At 57.0% G+C, this 22,153-nt stretch overlaps 8 protein-coding genes and 2 non-coding genes across 10 annotated transcripts; 3 read left to right on the forward strand and 7 right to left on the reverse strand.

Annotated features, from left to right (window-relative positions):
* Window positions 1–211: 211 nt before the first annotated feature.
* P884DRAFT_194839 (uncharacterized protein) lies at window positions 212–3,442 on the reverse strand (the record flags this gene model as incomplete). The annotated part of the gene is made up of 1 exon (XM_069437863.1): window positions 212–3,442. One exon carries the CDS (start codon window positions 3,440–3,442, stop codon window positions 212–214), a length of 3,231 nt encoding a protein of 1,076 aa, XP_069299538.1.
* Window positions 3,443–5,365: 1,923 nt separating this feature from the next.
* On the reverse strand, window positions 5,366–6,208 carry P884DRAFT_267786 (thioredoxin-like protein; the record flags this gene model as incomplete). Its single annotated transcript, XM_069442143.1, has 3 exons — window positions 5,366–5,690; window positions 5,759–6,082; window positions 6,186–6,208. 3 exons carry the CDS (start codon window positions 6,206–6,208, stop codon window positions 5,366–5,368), a joined length of 672 nt encoding a protein of 223 aa, XP_069299539.1.
* Window positions 6,209–7,415: 1,207 nt separating this feature from the next.
* P884DRAFT_283292 (uncharacterized protein) lies at window positions 7,416–10,052 on the reverse strand. Its single transcript, XM_069443649.1, has 3 exons — window positions 9,691–10,052; window positions 8,852–9,612; window positions 7,416–8,779 (listed from the first exon to the last, which is right to left on the reverse strand). The coding sequence occupies exons 1-3, from the start codon at window positions 9,698–9,700 to the stop codon at window positions 7,622–7,624; spliced, it is 1,929 nt and encodes a 642-aa protein (XP_069299540.1). The 5' UTR covers window positions 9,701–10,052; the 3' UTR covers window positions 7,416–7,621.
* A 794-nt stretch (window positions 10,053–10,846) lies between these two features.
* P884DRAFT_238555 (phosphatidylinositol-glycan biosynthesis class S protein) lies at window positions 10,847–12,827 on the forward strand. The gene is made up of 2 exons (XM_069440093.1): window positions 10,847–11,128; window positions 11,203–12,827. The coding sequence occupies exons 1-2, from the start codon at window positions 10,862–10,864 to the stop codon at window positions 12,595–12,597; spliced, it is 1,662 nt and encodes a 553-aa protein (XP_069299541.1). The 5' UTR covers window positions 10,847–10,861; the 3' UTR covers window positions 12,598–12,827.
* Window positions 12,828–12,840: 13 nt separating this feature from the next.
* On the forward strand, window positions 12,841–12,931 carry P884DRAFT_t39. Its single transcript has one exon. It is a non-coding gene; the product is annotated as a tRNA-Phe (tRNA).
* Window positions 12,932–13,753: 822 nt separating this feature from the next.
* On the reverse strand, window positions 13,754–14,678 carry P884DRAFT_194811 (acyl-CoA N-acyltransferase; the record flags this gene model as incomplete). Its single annotated transcript, XM_069437859.1, has 3 exons — window positions 13,754–14,042; window positions 14,099–14,437; window positions 14,584–14,678. 3 exons carry the CDS (start codon window positions 14,676–14,678, stop codon window positions 13,754–13,756), a joined length of 723 nt encoding a protein of 240 aa, XP_069299542.1.
* Window positions 14,679–15,176: 498 nt separating this feature from the next.
* On the forward strand, window positions 15,177–15,521 carry P884DRAFT_275709 (uncharacterized protein; the record flags this gene model as incomplete). Its single annotated transcript, XM_069442870.1, has 1 exon — window positions 15,177–15,521. One exon carries the CDS (start codon window positions 15,177–15,179, stop codon window positions 15,519–15,521), a length of 345 nt encoding a protein of 114 aa, XP_069299543.1.
* A 391-nt stretch (window positions 15,522–15,912) lies between these two features.
* On the reverse strand, window positions 15,913–16,329 carry P884DRAFT_195283 (uncharacterized protein; the record flags this gene model as incomplete). Its single annotated transcript, XM_069437899.1, has 3 exons — window positions 15,913–15,987; window positions 16,039–16,179; window positions 16,240–16,329. 3 exons carry the CDS (start codon window positions 16,327–16,329, stop codon window positions 15,913–15,915), a joined length of 306 nt encoding a protein of 101 aa, XP_069299544.1.
* A 574-nt stretch (window positions 16,330–16,903) lies between these two features.
* Window positions 16,904–16,977, reverse strand: P884DRAFT_t54. The gene has a single exon. It is a non-coding gene; the product is annotated as a tRNA-Asn (tRNA).
* On the reverse strand, window positions 16,973–19,366 carry P884DRAFT_290368 (uncharacterized protein; the record flags this gene model as incomplete). Its single annotated transcript, XM_069444054.1, has 2 exons — window positions 16,973–19,075; window positions 19,142–19,366. The coding sequence occupies 2 exons, from the start codon at window positions 19,364–19,366 to the stop codon at window positions 17,468–17,470; spliced, it is 1,833 nt and encodes a 610-aa protein (XP_069299545.1). The 3' UTR covers window positions 16,973–17,467.
* Between the last annotated feature and the right edge of the window lie 2,787 nt (window positions 19,367–22,153).

Consider the following 22,153-nt stretch of genomic DNA (forward strand, 5'->3'; position numbering starts at 1 on the left):
AAGGTCAGCAACCGGTTACCAGCCAACGTGGCCAAAGTCAAAAAACACAGCACGAAGCACTCTAATTTTTTGAACCCCGTCACATCATTTACATCAACATTTCGACGCACCCCCCCCCTCCCCCCTTCTACAAATGCTCCAAGAACATATCTCAGAAGCTAAGTGGTATGTACGATGCTTGAAAATAACTCGGCTTATCCCAGAACCGCTTTTATGAGCCCGCAATGCCTAACCCGACCCTGGAGTGCCCATACTGTCCAACCTGTGGTTGCCCAGCTTGCTGTCCGCCGACGCCGCCGGCGCCGCCACCGCCCTGCACCCCAGCTGCACCTGCTGTCCCCGTCCGCTCCCTCATCCGTCTCCCCTCCATGAGGCCCCTCAGCCCCCGCTTCTGCAAGCCAATGACGCTGCTCAGCTCCCCCGTCCAAATCTCTCTGCCGCCACCACCCCGATCACTGTCGCCCACCTCGGACGCGCTCCACTCGCTTCCACTGACGCTCGTTGTCGCACTCAGCTCGTCGCTGCTCGGCCGGGCCCCGGGCACGGACGTGCTGATTGTGAGGCCCGCCATCCCGCGCGTGGCAGCGCTGCTGCCCGCTTCGGAGCCGGCAGCACTGCTTCCGTCGGGCGGCCCGTGCTCTGACTGCTGGAGATTGTCGGCGGTGGTGCCGCCAAGGCCGTACAGCGCGGCGGACGCGGGGAAGAAGTTGGGGTTCAGGGTGCCATCAATACCGCGGCCGCCTCCGGCTGCCATCGCCGTGGCGTTGAAGACGGCTGCGGCGTTGCGGTTGTCGAGGAGGCCGTGGAGCCGCTCGACGACGGCCTCAAGGAGGCCGTCGATGCGGTAGGGGCGGGCGATCTGGAGGAGGCTGCAGAGAATCTGAGGGGTGCAAAGCGGGGAGGACGGGGCGGGGAGGCTGGAGGTGTAGAGAAAGTGGAGGAGAGCCTGGACGGTGAGGTAGGTGTGCGGCAGATACAGGCAACGCGGTCGGCTGTTGGGCGGCAGCGTCCGCGGAGTCGGGGCCGTATTGATGGCCGCGGCATCCACCGGGGCCCCGGCCGACGTGCCGGCGTTTCCGGCCTTGCTGGTCGAGCTGCCAACCGAATACAAGGTGCTGCCGCTCATGATGGACGGGGTGATGGTGAGGTTCGAGCTCCGGACCGAGCCTCCGGGAGCAGATACCGAATTCGACCGAAGGGTGGCAGCATCACTGCCATCCTGCGTCGCCGTGCCCTCGCGTAGCAGCTGGACAAAGTACGGGCCCCACCTCCTCGCGACGATTCTCGAGTTGATGGGTATCCGCTCACCGCCAATACACAGGATATCCATATCGGCCAACTCTCTCATCGCGAGGGCCTTCTCGCCCAGCTCCTCGGCCGCGCGGCTGTGGTACCTGCCGCCGGCAGTGAACCCAGCCTTACGAGCCAGACTCAAGCCAGGTCCGGTGTAGGGACTGCTGGCGCTGACAAAGCCGCTCATGGGGTTGATCTTACGAGGATTGTCGTAGAAGCCAAATGCCTCCAGCTCGACCATGCAGACATTGGTAAAGTTAATCCTGCGGTGGTTGTAGTCATCCACGAGGCTCCGTTTCCTGTTGCCCAGCACGACAAACGTGTTCCGCCTGTTCCACAAGACGCCGCGGTTCCAGCTACCCTGGCTGAAGACGGCGCCGCCGGCGTCGATGCGGCTCCACGTCAACGTCCGCAAGTCTAGTGCCCAGAGAGCGTATTCCTGTTTTGACGACGTGAGGTAGGTGCCGCTCACGACAAAATGAGTATCGATGATGCCGCCGTTGGGAAACCGCAGCCCTGGGGGGCTGTAGGTGCCGCTCATCGTCCGTTCGCTGAGGCTGCCGTCGGGGGCCCTGATTTGCAGCTCGATTTTGACGTCCAAAAAGTTGTAATTGCTGTAGATAAGCATGCTGGACCCGCCCTCTTTGGCCTCCTGGCTGATTCCTCCACCATCCTGACGAACGCCACCGGGAAACGACTTGCCGAGCTTAGCGGTCACGGATGGGGGGAGCGGTGCTACGACGCTGCGGTACGCGCCACAGCTCTTACCCAAGGGTTGCGTCGAGACCCATTTTAGACTGCGCAGGTTGAAGACGCTAATCTGCTCGATGTAGTGATTTGATGCGTCTTGACCCCCGACTACGATCATCTCGGCGCCGCCGGCCCCGTCAATATTGATCCCGATCCGGCCCTCGTTGGGGTTGCCTGTCGACGGGTTGTGCTGAAGCGCCGAGAGGGGCGCTCGGTGTGAAGCAAACGTTGCGGAGGAAGGGAGGATGCATGCGCAGTGCGCGTAGCGTCCCTGAGGGGCATCTTGTGTCGGAATGAATGTCCATTTCCTCGTCGGGACGTCGTAGATGTAAATATCTGACATGACCGTGACCTCGGGTTGCTGGTCTTGCGGTATGTTTTTCTGGCTTGTTGTCGGCGACATGCCGCCATAGCACACCAGCTTCGTATCCCCAAGCGCGCACATCGAGTGGAAGTACCGCGGAGGAGGGATATCGCCCGTCGTTTCCACCTTTGTCCAATGACGGCGGATCAGGTCGAGCTCGTACAGATCCGAGGTCAGGGGCGCCGGTCTGCTTCTTGACAATATCCTCCCGCCAAACACGTACAGCTTGTCACCCAGGATGGTGGTCGTGGCTCCAACAAGAGGATGCGGCTCCCTGCCTGTTGTCCTGTGTACGTTGCACATCAACCCCGACAAGTGCGCCGACGGAGTTGCGGTCCCGACGGCCGCGCCGCCGGCCTGTGTCCTCGGCTGGCCATTGTTGGGCGACTGACCGGCCGAAAGCGGGCCGGTGCTTTTCGGCGTCAGATTATCATAATTCCGGTCGTCTTGTCCATCATGCCGAGACGAGCTCGCCAGGCTGCTCTGGCTGCTATTGATGCTCACGTCCTGACCGTGGCCGGCTTCCCCTCGGGCGTACAACCCGCCACCTGTCTCCATGGATGAGGCCGCCTCCATCGTGCCGGGTCTGCTGTCGTCGTTTTCCTCCGTCTCGGTGTCGAGAATCGTTGCCAGACCCCTCGGCTGCTGGGGGACGGTTAAAGGCGACAAGGGACTCGCTGGCGAAAGTTGCGGCGGCGGCGGTTCGGGCAAGGGCTTCGCAAGACTATCCTGCAGACTCAAGCTTCGTGCATGTTGTGGGGGCGGCGGGCGTGTGCTTCCGGGCGGGAGAGGTGCGGAGCTGAGGGAAGTCTCGAGCGCAGGAACGTCTGACTCGGACGGCTGGCGCAGAGGGAGCTTGGAAGGTCTTGTCGGCGTGATCTTTTTGATGCCGCGAAAGGCCGAGGATATGACGGCGGATGGCGACTTTGAGGGGAGCCGTTCTTCAGACTCGGAGTCGGACTGTCGGCTAAAGTGGTTGCCGAGTCTGGCCTGCTGCTGGCCTAATCCCCCAGAAGTTAGCGCATGGCCTGACATGCTTGGCGCAAGCAGAAGCCTGCCGCGAGGCGAAAAGCGAGACGACCGGCGGCACGGCTCAAGCCGATGTAAGTTTGAGGCAATAGCGGGTCTGTGATGCCCTTAGATGTTCTGGGCCGCACGCGCGCTACACTGACAGAGCCAGCGAGCACTCCCATGGCCGGAAGGCCCGGGTAATCTTGTCACTGCAGATGCGGCGCAGCTGACTGGTTCGCACGGGGGCTGTGATATCAATTCGATCAGGAGCGTCTGATAGGGGAAGCAGATGATGCGGATGTTGGTAGGGCCACGTCTGAAAGGGGGGAAAAACAAAAAAGCGTTTCTTAAATGGAGTTGAAATGGCCGTCACGGAGGTAGGTAGAGCGGTGGACAAGACGAGGTTTGCCGGGCTCCGACACGCAACTCCTGATGCTGGCGGAGAGACGGGTTCCAGCGACCGGGGCCCAGATGTGCGCCGGGGAGTCCCTTGACAGCGGCTCTCTCCAGCGCCTGGGGCCCAGCCGAGTCACGGCAAACGTACAAGTATGCCACGCAGCGATCTTTGTCGGATGGAGCAGAGGAAGCAGCAGTAACTTTCAACCGGGGGGGGGGGGGGGGGGGGGGGGGGGGGGGGGGGAAAAACCCCCGGGGGGGGGGGGGGGGGGGGGGGGGGGATTCGCAGAGTGGGAGTGAAGAAACCCGCAGAGCGTGTAAGCGAGGCCGGGGCTGAAGGATCCTCGCCCGCTAAGAGTGGCACGGTGACCGGGATGGAGACCGGAGGACCTGCCGCGGGAGGGTGGGTGTGCGTGCGTCGCGTAGCGACGGCGGAGGGCATCTGGGAAAAGAGGAAAGAAAGGAACGGAACACGAAGGCATCCATACCTAGACCTGCTCGCTACTTGTTGAAGATGCTGCGCCAATTGATGCCGGGTCGAAGCCGAGTATCTGGTGCGCAGCAGACGAATCGCAATCTTTCAGCAAGACGGTGGGAGACACGCGGAGATTTGTACGGTCCGTTCACTGCTCTGGCTTGGTCAGAGTGTCCCGCACGGACGGCGTCGGGAGAAAGAGAAAACGAGCGGGAAAAGGGGGTTGCGACAGGCGAGAAATGAGCGGACTCGTGGCGATGAAGCTTGTAAACGGCGGGGGCAGAACCCTGGGATGCAGTAACCGGCGGCGATCGCGGGCACCGATGGAAGACCAAGAAATCTAGCAGTCGGGCGGTGGGAGGTGTCGAAAGGGAATGCGAAGCCCAGAGCTGTCATATGAGGGGCCGTGGCGACAGGACCGCACGAGGCTCTCCCGCTCCTCTGCTGAGATGGGGACCCCTTCTCTTCCATTGGGGGGCTATCCTGTGGCCCCTCTGGGGGGTCCGAGCCGGTGGGGCAGCGCACAGACCAGTTCAGTGGCTGGCTCACCTTGGCAGCAAAACATACCCAGGAAGAATACTGTAATCCGTATATTTTATCTGATCTGTGCAACACATACAGATTTGACACAAGAATGCAGTCCCTGACGCAAACTGCATATGTGCGCGTTTTGGATCATGTTAAACGGCTCACTAGCACACAGTCCCTTAACGTTAGGTACCTACTTACATATATAAGCTAGCCGTCGCCAGCGGAGGCCAGGAAGCAGCGCTAGCACACGAGTGTAATCCAACGTGAAGAGACAAGATTAATCGCCGGTGGCAGTAATTAAAGAACCGGGAGCGGGAGAAAAGGTGGTCAGGAGAGATGGATGGTGACATTTCGGGGCGAACTCAACAACACACGAAAGCAAAAGGAATACCCTCCCAAAAACGCCCTTCCAAGCATCCGCCGGTCCCGTGTGTTAAGATTGGGCGGTCCACACCCTAGGGCGCATGTTTTCGTTCATGCGCATCCCTTGCTCCGATATAGTTGAGCACCCGTTCCTGATCACGCCACTGTTCGGCGCATCTGATTTAAGGCTTGGGCAGCGGGGTGAAGCGCAGGTACGGCTTCACAACACGCATCTCGGGGAAGAGCTTGGTGGCCTCGTCGCCCTTGATGGTGGGGTGGACGATGACGTCGTCACCCGGCACCCAGTTGATCGGGGTGGTAACCTTGTGCTTGTCGCCCGTCTGCAGAGAGTCGATAATGCGAAGAATCTCGGCGCTGTTGCGGCCGGTCGACGCCGGGTACGACAGGATAGTGCGGATCGTCTTCTTGGGGTCAATGAAGAAGACAGAGCGGATCGTGAAAGCGATGCCCTTCTCGTCCACGTTGGTGGTGTCCTGGTAGTCAATCCTGGAGCACGGTATCAGGACCTGCTTCACGAGTTCACATTCGCTCCATCCCCATCCAGGAAGACTCACATGTCGTAAAGGTAGGCGACCTTGCGCTCCTTGTCGGCAATGATGGGGAAGTTGACGAGCGAGCCCGTGACCTCGTTAATGTCCTTGATCCAGCCCTCGTGGCTGCCCAATGTGTTGGCCGAGAGGCCGATGAGCTTGACGCCGCGCTTGGCGAACTCGGGCTCAAGGCGGGCCATCTCGCCGAGCTCCGTGGTGCACACGGGGGTGAAGTCCTCGGGGTGGGAGAACAGGATGACCCAGTTGTCGCCAATGAACTCATGGAAGTCAATGGGGCCCTTGGTGGTATCGGCCTGGAAGTTCGGGGCGATCGAGCCCAAACGGAGGCTGCATCGCGCGTGTTAGCGACGGTACCTTTCGAGGGTTCGGGGCGCTCGCGCCGTCCCCCTCAGAGAAAGAGAGGCTGGAGAGAGTTAGATGGGGCACGTACGGTGCAGCACGCTCAGTGGCCATTTTGATTCGGTTTATGTCGAGTTCAGAGGTTCTGGTCTCTGGACGGGTATCACAACGAAGAAATGCGATTTTTTTTTTTCGCGTTGCTTCAGGGTTGCAGAGAGGATATGTGGGATGATGGGATGGATGGATGAAGCAAGCAGGAGCAGAGGAGAGCTCTCAGAGAGGGGTAGTGGGCCGATTATAAGAGAGCTTGGACTTCGGGACGATCTGTCCCCACGATCTACCCACAAGAATTAATAAACCACCCTTTTCCAACTCTGGGCTTCATCCGGGCTTTTCGCCGCGCGCAACAGCTGGCTGGTCGGCGACTCAACCATGTCGCTCCGAAGCCCAAAGAAGCTCTCTTTGACGCTGCTGGCGCCGCGACGCGGGACATTCAAACCCCTCCATCAGCCTGACGTGGGCCGCCAGTGCCCCTCAGTGGCCTGATTGGGATTGGCGTCGCATTGCGCGATCGTTGGCACGCCTTATTGGTCGACGTGCAAAGGCAAGCCATCATGTCATTTGGCGCCCGCTGTCGCAAACACGTTGAGCAGCCTCGCCGGCATTCAGTGCAAGCTTGATCTGGTGGGGGTTGGCGCGGGGTGGTGTGATGTGTAAGCTGCAGACTCCCTCCCATCACCTGAAGTAGGACGTCGCGACGAGAAAGAATGCCTGGACTGGCCCTGCCTTCGCCTTGAGCACGTCTCGTCGTCTCCGTCTTTAGTGGAACCACCTAATCCACCGGGCATTCAATTGATAAGTTGGCGCCGTGACATATTTCGATTGGTGAGAACCTTGATGGATGCAACGTGCGTGTTTTCGAATCACCGGCGGTTCCATGGTCTTGGAGCCGAAGAAGGATGGTTCATCACGGAGTCTGCGATTTGACCATTTTCTTGTCGGCACAGTGCACTCCTCTTTTCGTGATCGTCAAGGAGGCCCGCCATGTCCGCCCACCAACAGATGGGACTCCAGCTTTCTTCTTGTCAACCACCGCTTGGATGTTCATGTACCTGGATAGACTTGAGGAAAATTGTTAACTTCTCTGGCTGAATGGCGCCGGATGTTCATTGCAACCCAGTTGACAGGGAGGGCGTTCGTGAAGGGTGGGAGGTTGATACGGGAAGGGAAGATGAGCTTCTCATAGCATCAGACCAAAAAGTGTCGAGACACTAACTGCCTAATGGACATACTCAGTAAGGAGGGCAAGTAGTATTTATTCACTGCGCCGTACTGCGTACGGGCATACCGGGACAGGCGGGTGAGGTAGGAGGCGCCTATAGATAGGACACCTAGGAGTGTAGGAATGTACTGAATAGTAATTACACCGTCCCGCGGTCCTGCAGGAAGGGTATCCTCTGAGGTACGGAGTACCGAACATCACGGCAAGAGGGGACCATAACAGGGCGTGCGCAGGCTGCAAGAAGCTCAGAGCTTTACCTTCCCTCCTTGTAGAGCCTCCCAGTCCTCCGGCCGGAACCTGACATACGTATCTCCCTTGAGCCAAAAAACATTGTCTGAGCCCGTCTTGCTCGGCTCCACCCCTTCGCTTCGCAGGTTTGTCTTTTGTTGCTTGTTTGTCCCCGTCGTTTGCAGGCTCCCACCCTTCACAGCCCGCAAAAATAATGGCCGCGCATACTTGGGCAGCCCGGCCCGGACATGCTTCGCCAGCGTTCTGAGTGTTTCCACGCTCGGCACGCCGTCGACGCCACCAGCCAGGGCCGACTTCTGGAACACCACGGCCGCGCACCCGGCACGGCCCTCGTGCCGCGGCAGCTGGACACCGTAAACATTCGCCTCAAGCACGCCTGGATGCAGGCCCACAACCTGCGCGACCTCGGCGGTCGAGACGTTCTCGCTCTTCCAGCGAAACGTATCACCGATGCGGTCGTTGAAGAAGACCCTGTTCTCGGCGTCCCAACGGACGACATCGCCGGTGCGGAACCACGCGTCGCCCTTAGTGAAGACGTCCCGCATGATCTTTTTTGAGGTTGCCTCCTTATCGCCGTAGTACCCCTGAAACCGCGATTCCACGTCTTGCGGCGGGAGTTTGAATAGCAGCTCGCCGGGGTCGCCGCGCGGGGCGCGACGGCAGAAGCCGGTTTTAGGATCCCTGTAGGGAAGCTCCGTGTCGTGGTCGACTTCAACAACGGCGACGGTCCGGCCAAGGATTAGGTTGTAAAGTGCACCACTGCGGCCGATGGCGCCCATGCTGAAGTCGTTGCGGCTGAGATTCCAGGTCGCGAAGTTTCCTTCGGTAGCGCCGTAGAACTCGGCGATGGTCTCGATACCGAACCGTTCCTTGAACTTGTTCCATACGTCTGGCCGGAGGCCATTTCCGAATGCGACGCGCACCTCGTGCTTGCGGTCCAGATTCTCGCCCGTGACTGGGTCGGTGCGGGGTGGTGCCGAGAGTAGGTAGCGGCACGTCTCGCCGACATACTGGATGACGTTGGCGCGGTGCTTCCGGACGTCGTCCCAGAATCCGCTCGTGGAGAACTTGCGGCTCATGGCGAAGGTGGCGCCGACGGAAAGGGTGTGCAGAAAGCCGAGAAGCATAGCCGTACTATGATACAATGGCATTGCCTGCATGTCTCGGTAAGCTTTCAAGAGCTCGGTGACAGTGGAAGGCCACCGCCTGGGCGGCGTACGACTCACCGTGTAAAAGACTTCGTTCTTGGTTGTCCCGATCCAGCGAGACGTGAACCCGCCGACAACCGCAACCTTGGACCACGACACTATCGCAGCCTTGGGCAACCCCGTAGTTCCGCTCGTATAGATGAGAATGGCCATGGAATTGGCCAAGGCGTCGTTCCGCACATCATCTGGAGGGCGGATGGGCTCATGAGACAACATCTGTTGCTCGACCTCTGGCGTAACAACCTCGAAGCTGACCTGGCTCAACTCGGATCGTACATCTTCCCCAACGTTCCCAGAAACCACAGGATCGACAAGAACAAGGCGGGTCGTTGCCTTCCTTACGCAATGCGCCAGCGGCTTTCCTGTCAGGTTGTAGTTGATGAGCGCGGGGACAGCTCCCAACGCCCAGAGAGCAAAGAGGAGGAAGATGAAGGTGTCGGTATTCTGAAAGTCCAAGGCCACAAGCTCCCCCTTCTTGACGCCGCGCCGTTCCTTTAGCCAATCCGCATAGCGCAGTACCGTGTCATAGACCTGCGCATAGGTGTAACTCTTGTCCTCGAAGCGTAAAAAGACACGATTCTCGGAAGATTTGGAAGTTGCCAAATCCTCTAGGCGGTAAAAGAAGTTGATGCGCCCGCGGGTGGTCCACCAGGCCAATCTGGCGACGGTCGGGACGATGGAGTTCAAGAGGCGAAGGTCGTAGGAAAGCTGAGATTTCGCGTTGATATAAGCTGCTGCTGCAGCGAAGGCCGGGGCAGCAACAGGAAGAGGCAGCGGCACTGCGCCGTTAATGTGGGGCTCCCTCGCTCAAGGCAAAAGAATAAAAGCTGCGCGGTCTTGCTTAGCATGGCACTTACTGGGAGCCATCACGAGCAGCCAACTTTGTTTAGTTGCCAAAGATGGACAGTGTCAAGGTCGGTAAAAAAAACACTAGGTATATGGAGGGATAAAGATAAGAGTGGAACAAGGCTCGGCCCAGAGTCTGGGCTCATGGGGTATCAAGGGATCGAAAACAGGAAAGAACAGAACCTCTGACAGGCTATCGGGCTAAATGGGTACTTTTCAATTGAGACTGGCAAATTCTAAAGGCCCGCGATCTCGTTTGACCGCGGCAGTTCTGCTAGATTTAACATCAGGTCAAATCCGGGGATACCCCGCGAGAAACACCAGCGAAGAAGGGATCGGCACTAGTGTAGTTCCGAATTTGGGCAATGGTAGCGGGCGCTGGGGCAGGCCAGCTGAGGAGCAAACTTGGAAGGCCCGACCTCCTACTGGGAGTCCTTGTAGGTGGGTTCAAGTACTTCGTAGATAAGCGGTCCGGATGTGTGCTACTTTGGAAAAGCGGCATTTGCTGGACACATCCAATGCGCAGCCGACGAAACGCCGCTCGGTCTGGCACCAGCAGCAGAACAGCCACAGCCCGAGCCTCCCAGGAGGGCATCATGCCTCGGCTCCGTGCGTTACCATGCAGCGGCATGCATTCCACATGACACCCCAGAGCGATACGAATTGCTTTGTGTACAAGTACTGTACCTGAAAATGGAAATTGCCAAGACGGGAAACACAGCAGTGCGCCAGAGACGCTGAGAAACTTGCTCGACCAACCTGACACCTTTCCGGGCCACGCAATGCTCAGTATGGTCTTTGTCACTGAACGACCATGAGTATCGCTTCGTCGGAATCTTGGTTTGCCGCGTCGCGTCGTGCGACCTTTCCCCTGGCGAGGGAACAAGAAAATGGGCGCCAAGAATCATCTGAGGTACGAACCTCGGGACATGTGAAACCGAAAGCGAGAACCAAGGGGATTGGACGGAAGCTCCCATGCACGGGAGCCCCTTGAAAACCTTGAAAAACCTCCGGAGGCTCCACGTTATCGGGCCTTATCTCCACGTGCCCCGCTAACTCTCTTTGGCGCAAGCGCAGAATCCATGTGGGTCGGCTAGATTGCAGGGATATTGACACCCAGCGTGTTGTAGCCGTGCAGCGCGGCAGATACTCGATGGATGGGCAACCCGCTTCCACGCCGCCATGTCGACTCAGCAACCGCCTGGACCTGGGGCAGCGAACCTCGAAAGCCCCGTGACCGGGGCCGAAAGGACCACCTCATATCCTGGAGAGTCAACCAGAAAGCAGCCACCGCCGGAAAAGCCGTCCGACGTGCGGCGACGCTCCCACATCATCCTCTCGTTCTGGCTGATTGTCCTCTGTCTCGGCCTGCCGATCTGGTGGAAGACGACGACCATCTACCGCGCCGACCTGCCTTTGCAGGAGATGCTTGACTGGTCCGATGGCAAGGTCCGCGTGCCTTCTCGCCTCGTTAATTCCGGTCTGCAGGAAGACGGCTCCATGCTGACATGCACATTCCACAGGCGTGCCGTCCCGTCTTCCCTCTGCGCATCTCCATCCAAGCCAATGCGCTGCAGGAGCAGGAGGCTCAGAACCTCCTCCGGCTCACCCAGCATGCCCTCGACGACCTCAATGACTTTTCCGGGCACCACTTGCGACTTCGGCTAGCACCGCCCTCTGCAACCAACCATCACGACCGCGAGAGCGTCTTGACAATCCGACTAGTTCCGGGAGAGGCAGCGACAGCCAAGTTCGACGCGCACGAGCCGGTCCTCGACATCACATACCCGCAGAATTCCATCCCCTCCCCCACCTCGTCATCCTCTCCCCTCGCGACTTACGTGGCAGGACAGCTGCGGTCGGCATTCGCCGAGGAGCAGGCCACCATCTCGTACCTCCTGTCGACCAACTCGGTTCCTTCAGACCACCGGCCGCAGGGGCTTTCTTCAGACGTAGCCGACTCGTTCGCGAAACGAACCACCAGGGCCCTGAAATACGCGCCAACATATCATCTCACCTTTTCCCTCTTTACAAGCGGGCCGCTTCCGAGCAGCTGGGATATCGACGGGGCAATTGAGGAGTACATGAAGCCTGTGCTTGACGTGCTCTCGCCGATCCACAACTTCACCATCGACAGCCAGGTGCAACTGTATGCAACCCCCGGGGTCCAGAATCAAGTGCTCAGCAAGGAAGACCTTTCATCATTTATCAATGCCGCCGAGTGGCCGCTGTCGCCGTCCATCGGTGGCGCACCGACGGTCAACTTTATCGTGTTTATAGGAAACCAGACCATTGCGCCGTCGTCGCAGAGTCCCGACGACGGTGACACGGAGGGATCTGCTTCACACTCGTGGCTGATCCCGCAGTGGGGCACCGTCTACCTACTCCCCCTTTCCCACGATACGGCACACCTCTCGGTCGAGGCACTCAAGCAGCCCCTCCTGACCTTTACGTCGCACCTCCTCGCCCTGACGGGCACCCCGCAATCAGGCTCCCTGCCTCTGCGCCTCTCGACGCTGTCCCGGATCCGCTCCGCGGACCTCCTCCTGCGCGCGTCGTCCACACTCGGCTCGCTCGCGCGCCTGGCCCTCGCCCTTCCCTCCATCTCCATCCCGAGCCGCGTCGCAGACGGCGTGTCCAAGACGATTCACCATCTGCGTCTGGCCTGCGAGACGCTCGGCGAGCCCGAGGGGCTTGCGCACGCGCGAATCGCCGAGGCGGAGGCGGAACGGGCCTTCTTCGAAAAGAGTATGGTCGGCCAGCTATACTTCCCTGACGAGCACAAGGTTGCCGTGTACCTGCCGCTTCTGGGGCCCGTCGCCGTGCCGCTGGTGATGGGGTTGCTGAATGAGCTAAGGGCGTGGGTGAAGCGCAGGCGAGAGGCGGCAGAGGTTGGGGAGGCAAAAAAGAGTAAGTAGCAGGGTGATGCATATAACATATGTATATACCTGGCTATGCTGGCGTTTCCTGGTTTTCCACTTGTGTATTTCAGTCGTTATTCGTACAGTAATCAGCCTAAAGAATGACGAGTTGTTATATCCCTATTGCGTCTAGGAACCCTTTCCATCTGGATGTTGGCAAGTGCTTCAATCGTCCAGATTTGCCACCCGAAAATCGTCCCTCAATATAACTGAGCTCAGTATTCGACCAATAACAAATTAGCGGGTTTAGCTCAGATGGGAGAGCGTCAGACTGAAGCCAAACTTCAGGAATTGAATCTGAAGGTCGTGTGTTCGATCCACACAAACCGCACACTCATGTTTTGCTGCCTGGAGCATGGAGATCCCTTTTTGTTTACTAGTGCCTTCTTCTAAGGTCAAAAAAAAAAAAAAAAAAAAAAAAAAAAAAAAAAAAAAAAAAAAAAAAAGAGTCTTAAGAGCCAATAGTTCAATGCATACTTAGTACCTCAAGCCCATATAAACCATAAGATACCAGCTTATAACAATGCTCACCACTGCGTTCGGCATTCAGGCAATTGCTGCTTTGTACTTGCACAAGGTCGCCAAACCCCAAACTCGTAGTAGCCTTCACGTTCACACAGGTGCCCATTTTTGTGCAAATTTCTCCTCGTTTGGCCCGACCGGTATCTTCTCCCTGCCAATGGCTGCATCTCTATCTGAATCTGCATTCATTCCTCGGCCTTGCGCTCTGCACTGATTGCATGGAATCCTACACCCGCCCCGGCCAACCGCGCCTGACTGTAGGCGCATCGTTATGCTACATCACTCCGCATAGGTAGGGCAGAAGCACGATACGGGGAAATCCCTGGCGAAGCTGCCCTTGGTGCCGTCCCGCCAGCCGATCTCGGTGTAGTGCTTTTTAAGATCGCGGGGTGTTACATAATTATGTTCGTTAATAACTGATCCATGTCGGATACAGCATTTATGGATATAGGTGGTCACGCAAGCGCTAGGCTGTGAACAACGGGCGTTGAACGCCGAAGGCGTGAGAGAGTTACCGAAATTTTGGAATCTGCCGCCAAAATCGGGATGTAAACTTGCAGCATTAGCTGATGCTGACGGGCAAATGTTTCGAGCGCTTGAAAAAAAATGCCCCATCATAACCAACCAGCCATCAGCTAGCCTCGGCGTTGACAGCGGTCTCAGGAGGGCTTCCAGAGTTCCCCGTGTTAACGATCGGCCGAACTGGTTTGCTCATGATGACATAGTCGGGATTGAATATCTTGCCGTGGCGCAGCTCCCGCGGGACAGGTGAGATCTCGTCTCTTTCAAAGCCCAGCTTTTTGTAGAAACTCAGCCCACGCTGATTCGACAGAAAGCATGTCAACATGACTTTTTTGATGGGCGGTAGATTAGCGGCCACGGTAGAGTGAAAACTCATGAGAAGCGAGCCCAGCCCTGTTCTGCAACCTAATCAGCTTTGTGAAGGAAAATGGATCACCTGCCTTACGCTTATTACCCTTGCAGCTCCGGCTGAAGATGAAGCTCATAGCAGTAAATAACAGGCTCGCCCTCTTCGTAAGTTGGCATGAGCGAAGTAAAGCCCCGGATGGCCATTGTGCCTTTCTCCTTCACTAAAATGTACCGTAGCCCGGGAGACCTCATCTCCTTGAGTTTCTTTTTGGGCTGCCACTTGAATGTTGATTTTTCATAATCTGCTCGGCTTGTCTGCTCAATCAGTTCAAAGCAGGCTGAGATATCGGCTTCCGATATATCCTCGGCTCGTATCAGGTCAATGCTGTACTCAGTACCGGTTTTTGGATGGGCCCAAACTGTCGTCCACGTATCTTTGCCGGGTCTAGAATCAAACAGCAGGGTGAATGAGATTAGCCAGCCCGCGACTCTAACGCTATGCATCGCTTGCTCCGTTTCCGCAGGACTACTTCAATAAAAGAATAAGGAACAGAAAAGAGAAAGAAATCATGTCGTGAAATATTTACTGACCCCGCTTTGAGATAATCTCTGATAAATTGTTCGTCAGTCTTGCGGTTGGCAAGCTCCAATGGACTCGTTTCGGCTCTCTGACGCTTTTGCTTCATCTTCACCGCTTAAATCGGCCGAGCTCAAATCTTGTCTGAATGTTAAGGGGGGAGGCGCACTGGAACAGGGGCAGAAAGAGAGGTTGTGAGGCAAAGAAATGGAGAAAGTATTCTGCAGTAATGCATATTATATTATCCAAATGTTGAAAGTAGGCTGCCGACTTGTGAGTTATTAAGCATTATTATCAGGAACTCTGTACGGATTAATTAGTAGTAATTACCCGAGTAGTCTGGAATTACGTGCGAAATACGGATACGTACTCCGTACCTCTCTGTATGGCATCGTTGGAAGACCGGAGAGACGCAGCAGGCACGTGACACCGCCAAGACATTGGTTTTCGGCGCGACCCATCCCGCTCATACATCGCAACTCGCGCGAATCCGGCGAACGATCGACGACGGGCAGCAAACGACCAAAAGGCGACAACTCAATCGCTTCCGCCCCGCCGCCACCTGCCACCGTTTCTTCGTGGTTGCGAACAAAACTGCCACTCAAATATGTCGAGCATTCTGCAGACCATGCGGTCCGCCGCACTCGCCACGAAGTCGCTCGCCTCGTCGATGCGCGCCCTTTCTCTCTCGACTCCAAAGAAGACGGTGCTCCCCGCAGTGCAGGCCCGGTTTCTGTCTCAGGCTGCTCTCTCGGCTTCGAGCAGGACCACCTTCGCTCGGGGTTCGGTTACCCCGGCCGTGCAGAGCGGCTTAGCAGTGTTCCAGAAGCAGCAGGCTCGGGGAATGAAGGTGCGCAGCGCCATCAAGAAGCGGTGCCAGCATTGCAAGGTCAGTGTGGGACACACTCAACCGGGCGAACTCGTTCGGGTTATCGTTTTTCGCCCGGGCTAATCTCGTACTTTTTGGCGAGGCGGACAGGTCGTCCGGCGGAAAGCGAACAAGCGGCACAATGGTTATCTCTACATCATATGCCCTGCGAACCCGAGGCATAAGCAGCGCCAGGGGTAAGCGGTGATGTTCTGCAACGAGTGTCTGTTCTGGTACCACTGGGAGCTGGGTTCTTGTACGATACGCGCAACGGGGTATAGAGTGGCCGAGGACGGCGTGACAAGTATTGGGGCTTTACAACTCGGCTCAATCAGCCGTGGTCCATCCGCTGGATGAGACAACCTGCGCAGAGCGTCAAAGAAAAAATAGACCCATTGCGGCACGAATTGGCAACGGATTGCGGGGACAAGGTAGAGCTGATTGGGGCCGGAGGGTTGGAACCTGTCTGTCTTTTTTACATGCCGTTAATGTACCTCTCCATGTTCTCCCACTCCGTCTTGCCTGTCGACAGGAGATACCGTATATGGCCCTTTGTCCAGTCAGCGCAGGTCGCGGCAGAAGATGACGGAGGTAAACTGACAAGGTCCTTGACGTCGCGATGTCTCTCAAACTCGTCCCTCACAAACTTGCGCGTCTCAGCGCGAGTCTTGGTGTCTGGGATTTTGCGTGTACTCCGGATGATGGCCCTGTAGAAGGACAAGACCCGTGTTCGTTGAATGAACTAAGTGACGGGTTAACCAACACTCATCTTCCATGTGTTCCAGGGGAGGGCGACACCGACATGGTCCAAACTCAGCGCCGCATCGAGTCTCGGCCTCCGGTTCGTCGCATATGTGCGAAAGAACCGCAATGGAGTCGCCAAGGCGCGCATCAATTAACGGACAGTCCCTAAGCTGAATCTACTGGAGAAGGAGCTACCGAGGCCGTTCTCGCACAGCCCATTGACGCTGTAATTGGGACGCGATGAGAGCCCGAGTTTCTCGAACATCAGTGTCCCAGGATTCGGGAGTCGAAATTTCGGCTGGCAATGCAGCTGCGAGACGTCATGCCTGGCGGACCCACTTCCCAAACAATCAACACTAAGCTCGGTACGGATTATACATCAGGGGACCAGACTTAACAGAAGAACCAACGCTGCCGAACGGCCAGCCAAACAAATCTCTGAAATGTAGTAAACCAAACTCCATGTTCTACATTGGTGGACTTCGTACGTGCGCTGGGAATGATGCAAAACAAGAGAACTTGCCCGCATGGCGCACTCCTATATGGAGTCTTCTTAATCTCGAAATGGAAACGATCGTGATATTCAGACTCTCAAGCACACTCTCGTAATCGATACGCGGGAGTGGGCCCGCCTATACGTCGGCCTCGGTACAGAAGGAACAAAGCAGACAGCTCATTTTAGTTTTAGTGGACGGCAAAAAGGGGATGGGAAGAAATAAGTCCTCCTCCGGGAAGGCTCGAACTTCCAACCTCCTGATTAACAGTCAGACGCGCTAGCCAATTGCGCCACAGAGGATAACTTGTTTAAATTGGGCTTCCCTATCGATTCTAAGAGCCGCTGCAAGCTGCACAAGTGGGAAACAAGGACATGGCAAGCAGAAAAGGTTAGATGCTGTATGGGGCTAGGGATTACCATTCATACAGGAATAAACGCACGCAACACTCGGAGTTGAACGGGATTGTTTGATATTTCTCCCCCGTTTGATATCTCAGGTCGGAGACAGTCCGAGTATGGGGCAAAACGGATGGACATGTGATGGAATTAGGGAAACTAGCACTAGTCGGTACGTATTTCAAGCTCGAGAGAGCGCTGACGTGCAAACTTCGCCTTAATTATCCATCACGTATCACTTTATCACTTTGATGGAAAGCCCGCCTGAAGACGCCACAGCCGGAAACTCGGCCCAACTCGGGCCCGGCCCGCCAACCTCCAGAGCCCACATCGCGTCCCCGACGCCCAGGTCTTCACATCCAAAACCTTGTCTCCGTGGCCGGTCTCACGGTGTCTACGCCTTCGCGCGGTCCTCCTTGATCAGATCCGCAGCTCGCTCCGCAACGGCGTACACGACGCTCTGGATATTGCCTACCGGCTCGATGGGGAACACGCTAGCGTCGACGACCCGCAGCCGCCGGGTGCCGTACACGCGCAGGCGCTCGTCGACCACGCCGCCCTGGTCGCGCGGGCGCATCGTGCAGCTGCCCGAGACGTGGAAGACGGAGATCTGGCGCTGGCGCACAATCTCGCGCGCGGTCTCGAGGTCGTCGGCCCGCAGCGGCGGCTGCCGCTTGCCGCCCTGCTTCAGGACCCGGCCGAACGGGGTGGCCGGGTCGACGATGCGCTCGACGAACTGCACGCCGCGCGCCAGCAGCTCCATGTCGAGCGGGTCCGAGTTGTACCGCGGGTCCCAGAGCGGCGCCGCCCTGATGTCCGGGCTGGTGATGTGGACCTTGCCCCGGGAGAAGGGCTGGTGGATGAAGGTCATGACGCTGATGTAATTCTCGGGCAGCACGGGTGTGATGTACTGCGCCATGCTGGTCGGATTCTCGGGGATGTCCACCTGGCTGGGGAAGAGGAGGAATTGGAAGGTGGCTTCGGAGGGGGATTCAACCAGGTCGCGAAGGACCTTGCCTTCGGCCGTGGAAAAGCTCGACTCGTGCCGGGCGAGCAGTTCGGCCTTGGCCTCGGCCGAGACGACGCCGGAGCCGTCGACGAGCGGGGTGTAAGCGACGCTGATGACGCTCTGGCCCAGCGGCCCGGCGCCGCCGCCTGACTGGTACATGCCCACGAGGGCCTGGAGGACGTTGGGATCACGCAGGACGTCGCCCGAGGGCACGCCGTCGGCGACCTCGAAGCTCTGGCAGACGATGGGGTGATCCTGCACGTGCTCGCCCACGTTGGGATTGTCTACGACGACGGGGATGTTGTGCTTCTCGAGCAGCTCGCGGCCGCCGACGCCCGAGAGCTCGAGAATCTGCGGGCTCTGGAGCGCACCCGCGGCCAGGATGACCTCGCCGCGGGCCGAGACCTGCTTCTTCTGGCCATCCTTGGTGATGATCTCGACACCTGTCGCGACCGCGTCCCCCTCGCCGCCGGCCGTGTCGAAGAGGACCCGGGCGACCAAGGTCTCGGTGAGCACGACGAGATTCGGCCGCTTGGCCACGTCGGGTGTGTAGTACGCGGGGCCGGCAAAGCTCCTCGTGTGCGTAGCTGGATCGATGGAGGCGTGGTTCTGGAAGGCTCCCAGCGCCTTCCCGTCGCGGGGATCGGTCGAGGTCTCGAGGCCAAGGCTAGCAAATGTCTCCAGCCAAGCCTTGTTCGTCACGTTGTACCCATCCGTGTGCGAAACCTGAATAGGGCCGTCGCCCGCCGCCAAGCTCTCGTCGATGTAGGTCAAGCCAAGCAGGTCTCGGGCGGACTGAGGCGACGGGTGGACAGTGGCAAACTTGCGCAGGTAGGGGGCCAGCGCGTCATAGTTCCAGCTCGGATTGCCCAGGGCGGCCCATGTGTCGATGTTGCCCTTGGATGGGTAGAGCAGCATCATGAAGTTGAGACCGGAGGTCCCACCGAGCATCTTGCCCCGAGCCTGGTTGATACGTCGGTTGTTCAGGGTTGGCTGCGCGACGTGTGAGCCGGGGTATGCACACGGCTAGGGGATTTCTCTGGGGCGGATGCATCCAACCTGCGGGGGGGAGCTGAAGTTCCAGTCATACTCATCCTTTCCGTAGACGCCGGCCACAAGGCCTGGTGTCAGGACCAAGGGATCGGCGTTGTGGTCGGCGCCGGCTTCGACGACGAGAACGCGGACATTGCTGTCCTCAGAGAGACGGTTGGCGACAACGAGGCCGGCAGTGCCGCCGCCGACCACAATGTAGTCAAACGGCTGGTCTAGATCCACGGACGCCATCATGGGGATCTGCCGACCGGGGGGATATCAAGGGCGGGAGATCTCGTATCTGGTGGGACGGAACACCGGACCAGGCCAAGGGGTCTCTGACGGGCGATCGAATTTGGCAAGTCGAGCTCAAGTCGCAGCCAAAGGGTATGAGTGCGACCTCGGCCAGGGGCTTGTTCCGCCACACTACTTTGCAGTAAGACAAGTAGTTAGTAAATAGTTACAGCACCGCGAGAGAGCGGCTGAGAGGCCGGAGCAGCTGCGACTCAACAGTAGATATTATATATATCCCGGGCCACATCGAGTATCCGGTGCACTCGAACTCGCCCCCTCCGCCCAACAGGCAACCCCCTCACGAGCTCTCCAACGGCTCCATTGAGGATGTTCGCTGTTGGCTGTACGTGTAGTGGAACAGGTCAAGTCGGGTGAAACACCGGGTTTCCGTGGTGTCATCGCTCCACTTCGCTGCTGAGCCCCGCGTCAGTCACCCCATTACCCCTCCGGGCCATCGCTGCAGCTCGTCGGATGACGATCGTTTCTGAATACAAACCCTTCGTCCGACCGCTTGTCACTGGCCGCATGGGCTGGTCTACTGGAAGTTTTGCGCGGGTTAAACTCGCCAAGGGCACCATAAACACCAATGAGTGCGCAGCTAAGGTGCGGAGTCTCAGAAGATGATCACATTCACACGCGGCTAGATCAAGTCCACCGGAAAGGCGTTAATTGGCTAACAGAAAGAGGGCGCGGCAGTGGGGGGCTCACGCGCCAGCAGGGGTTCTCGGGCCTTGGCAGCAGGTCCCATTTTCCCTACACTAGTGTACGAAGTACGTGTACGGATTACGTATGTAATCATACATACGTAGTGTAACTACCTCCGGACTTGCCTCAGGCAGTCTTCCGTACTCGATGCACGGTACCTTGGTCGCGCAAGTTGTGATAACGCAGTGGAAGGCGCGCCAAGTGCCAATTGGCCAACGAGCCGACCGAAAAGAACTTCAAAATGCAGTCAGGATCTGCGCCACAAATCGCAAATAAAGCTCATCTAAGCGCTACATCAAGTGTAACGTGTAGGGAACATATATCAAATTCATAACGCCGCCTGCTTACGCAGTACTGCTTTCTAATCAGTTGAATATGGACATTCTGTAGTACAGATATTTTAACATGTTCTGTCTAGTTAGTTAGTTATGTGTAAGCATTGCAAGTCTGCATCTGCGTTTTGGTGTAGTGTAAACCACGACTCCATACTCCATATAGCGCCTAACGCGGTAGTCTCCACTCTGTAGACAAAGCTTACTCAGTACGCTATGTTTCTACAGAGTACACTAGTGTAAGGGACCTTACCTGCTTTAGAATAGGATGCCTGCATAAGCCCGTTTCTGTTACGATATCTGCAGAACCGAAGCTCGCTTCCTGCCGTCTCTCCACCATAGTTACCCGGTCGGCTTCCACGTTCACACCAAGTGTACCCGTGACATGATTTAGTATGCGCACACTACAAGTATTCAATTTTTGGTATTACCAAGAGCTTAACGGGCTGCACGTGGGGACACAGCAACGGTTTTCTCCTGATCTCCTGATCATGAATGAAGACCACGGAGTGAACTCCGCCCTATCTTTGCGGCACAACCATCCGTACGTATTCCCAAGCTCGAGGTCTCGCCAGTCCACTCACCCCGCCCTCTCCCGACCGCCTCCCCCTTCCCCACCCTGATCCTCATTTCTCCTCAGGGACCAGGTCCCAGCTCCGGGCTCCCCTAGCCTGTGGTGACTCCCTACAGGGCATGTACGCGTACCGAGTAGTGTATATATATACCCAGTAATATTTACAGTACTCTTGATAGGTTCGCATGTCTCCATCTCTTCGAATTCCGTTTCATTCCCGGTATGCCCCCGTCTTGACGAACAGAACAGAAACGCGCCCTCTCCTTGGGTTCCCCTACGGGAGGGGGATGCCGGCAATACGCTGTACAATACACTGCTCTGAAAGTAAGCTTGGGTAACGAAGCCAGGATTGTGCAGCCAATGTACATACTCTATCAAACTGGGCCAATAAACGCGTACCAGGTTTGTCACCTATGCACTAACTTGAGCTACAGAGATACTTTGTCCGAGGGCCGGAGTTCACTGCGGCACTGAACTCGGCTAACTCCGTGCTTGTATACTATGTACGGACGTACTACGGAGTATGTATACTTCGAAGCTCTCTACCGGCCCGAAAACCACGAGACGCCTAGCAACCCATGCTCCAAGAACCCCCTCGATGCGACCTTCACGCCACACTCTGGCTGGCAGCGGCACGGATGAGAAATCTGCTCTTGCAGGATCCCAGACAACACTACGCTTCGAGAACCCAGTGCGCTATACAGGACACTAACTACACTGCGCTAACTACCACACCATCACTAGGTTTGTAGTCCAAACGGCGAACTAATAATAAATAATATAACTAGCTATATCCTGTTGTATATACTGTGTAACTTGAATATAAACGCCGTACTTGCTTTAGTACGTCGAATATATGTAACTACAAAGTATACCAACTGGTCGGTGATGCTCACCGATAGCCAGTTCGGGAACTTTTTCCCTCATTCCCCTGTCGCCCAATCCCAGTCAGTTCAATTTCGGTAGATGCCTCCCCCGTTCGTGCAATGTAGTACTCCGTAACGTAGTAGAGTTCTTGTAGTTAACTTTTTTCCTTCAAACTTATCGCATGAATCCGTTGTGAGCATCCCTTGTTTTTTTTTTTTTTTTTTTTTTTTTTAAGGAGGATGCCTGTTGGCCGAGAAGGAGGTTCAC

This window comes from Thermothelomyces heterothallicus (genome assembly GCF_042370625.1).
Source record: "Thermothelomyces heterothallicus CBS 202.75 unplaced genomic scaffold P884_scaffold_5, whole genome shotgun sequence".
Classification (NCBI taxonomy): Eukaryota; Fungi; Ascomycota; class Sordariomycetes; order Sordariales; family Chaetomiaceae; genus Thermothelomyces; species Thermothelomyces heterothallicus.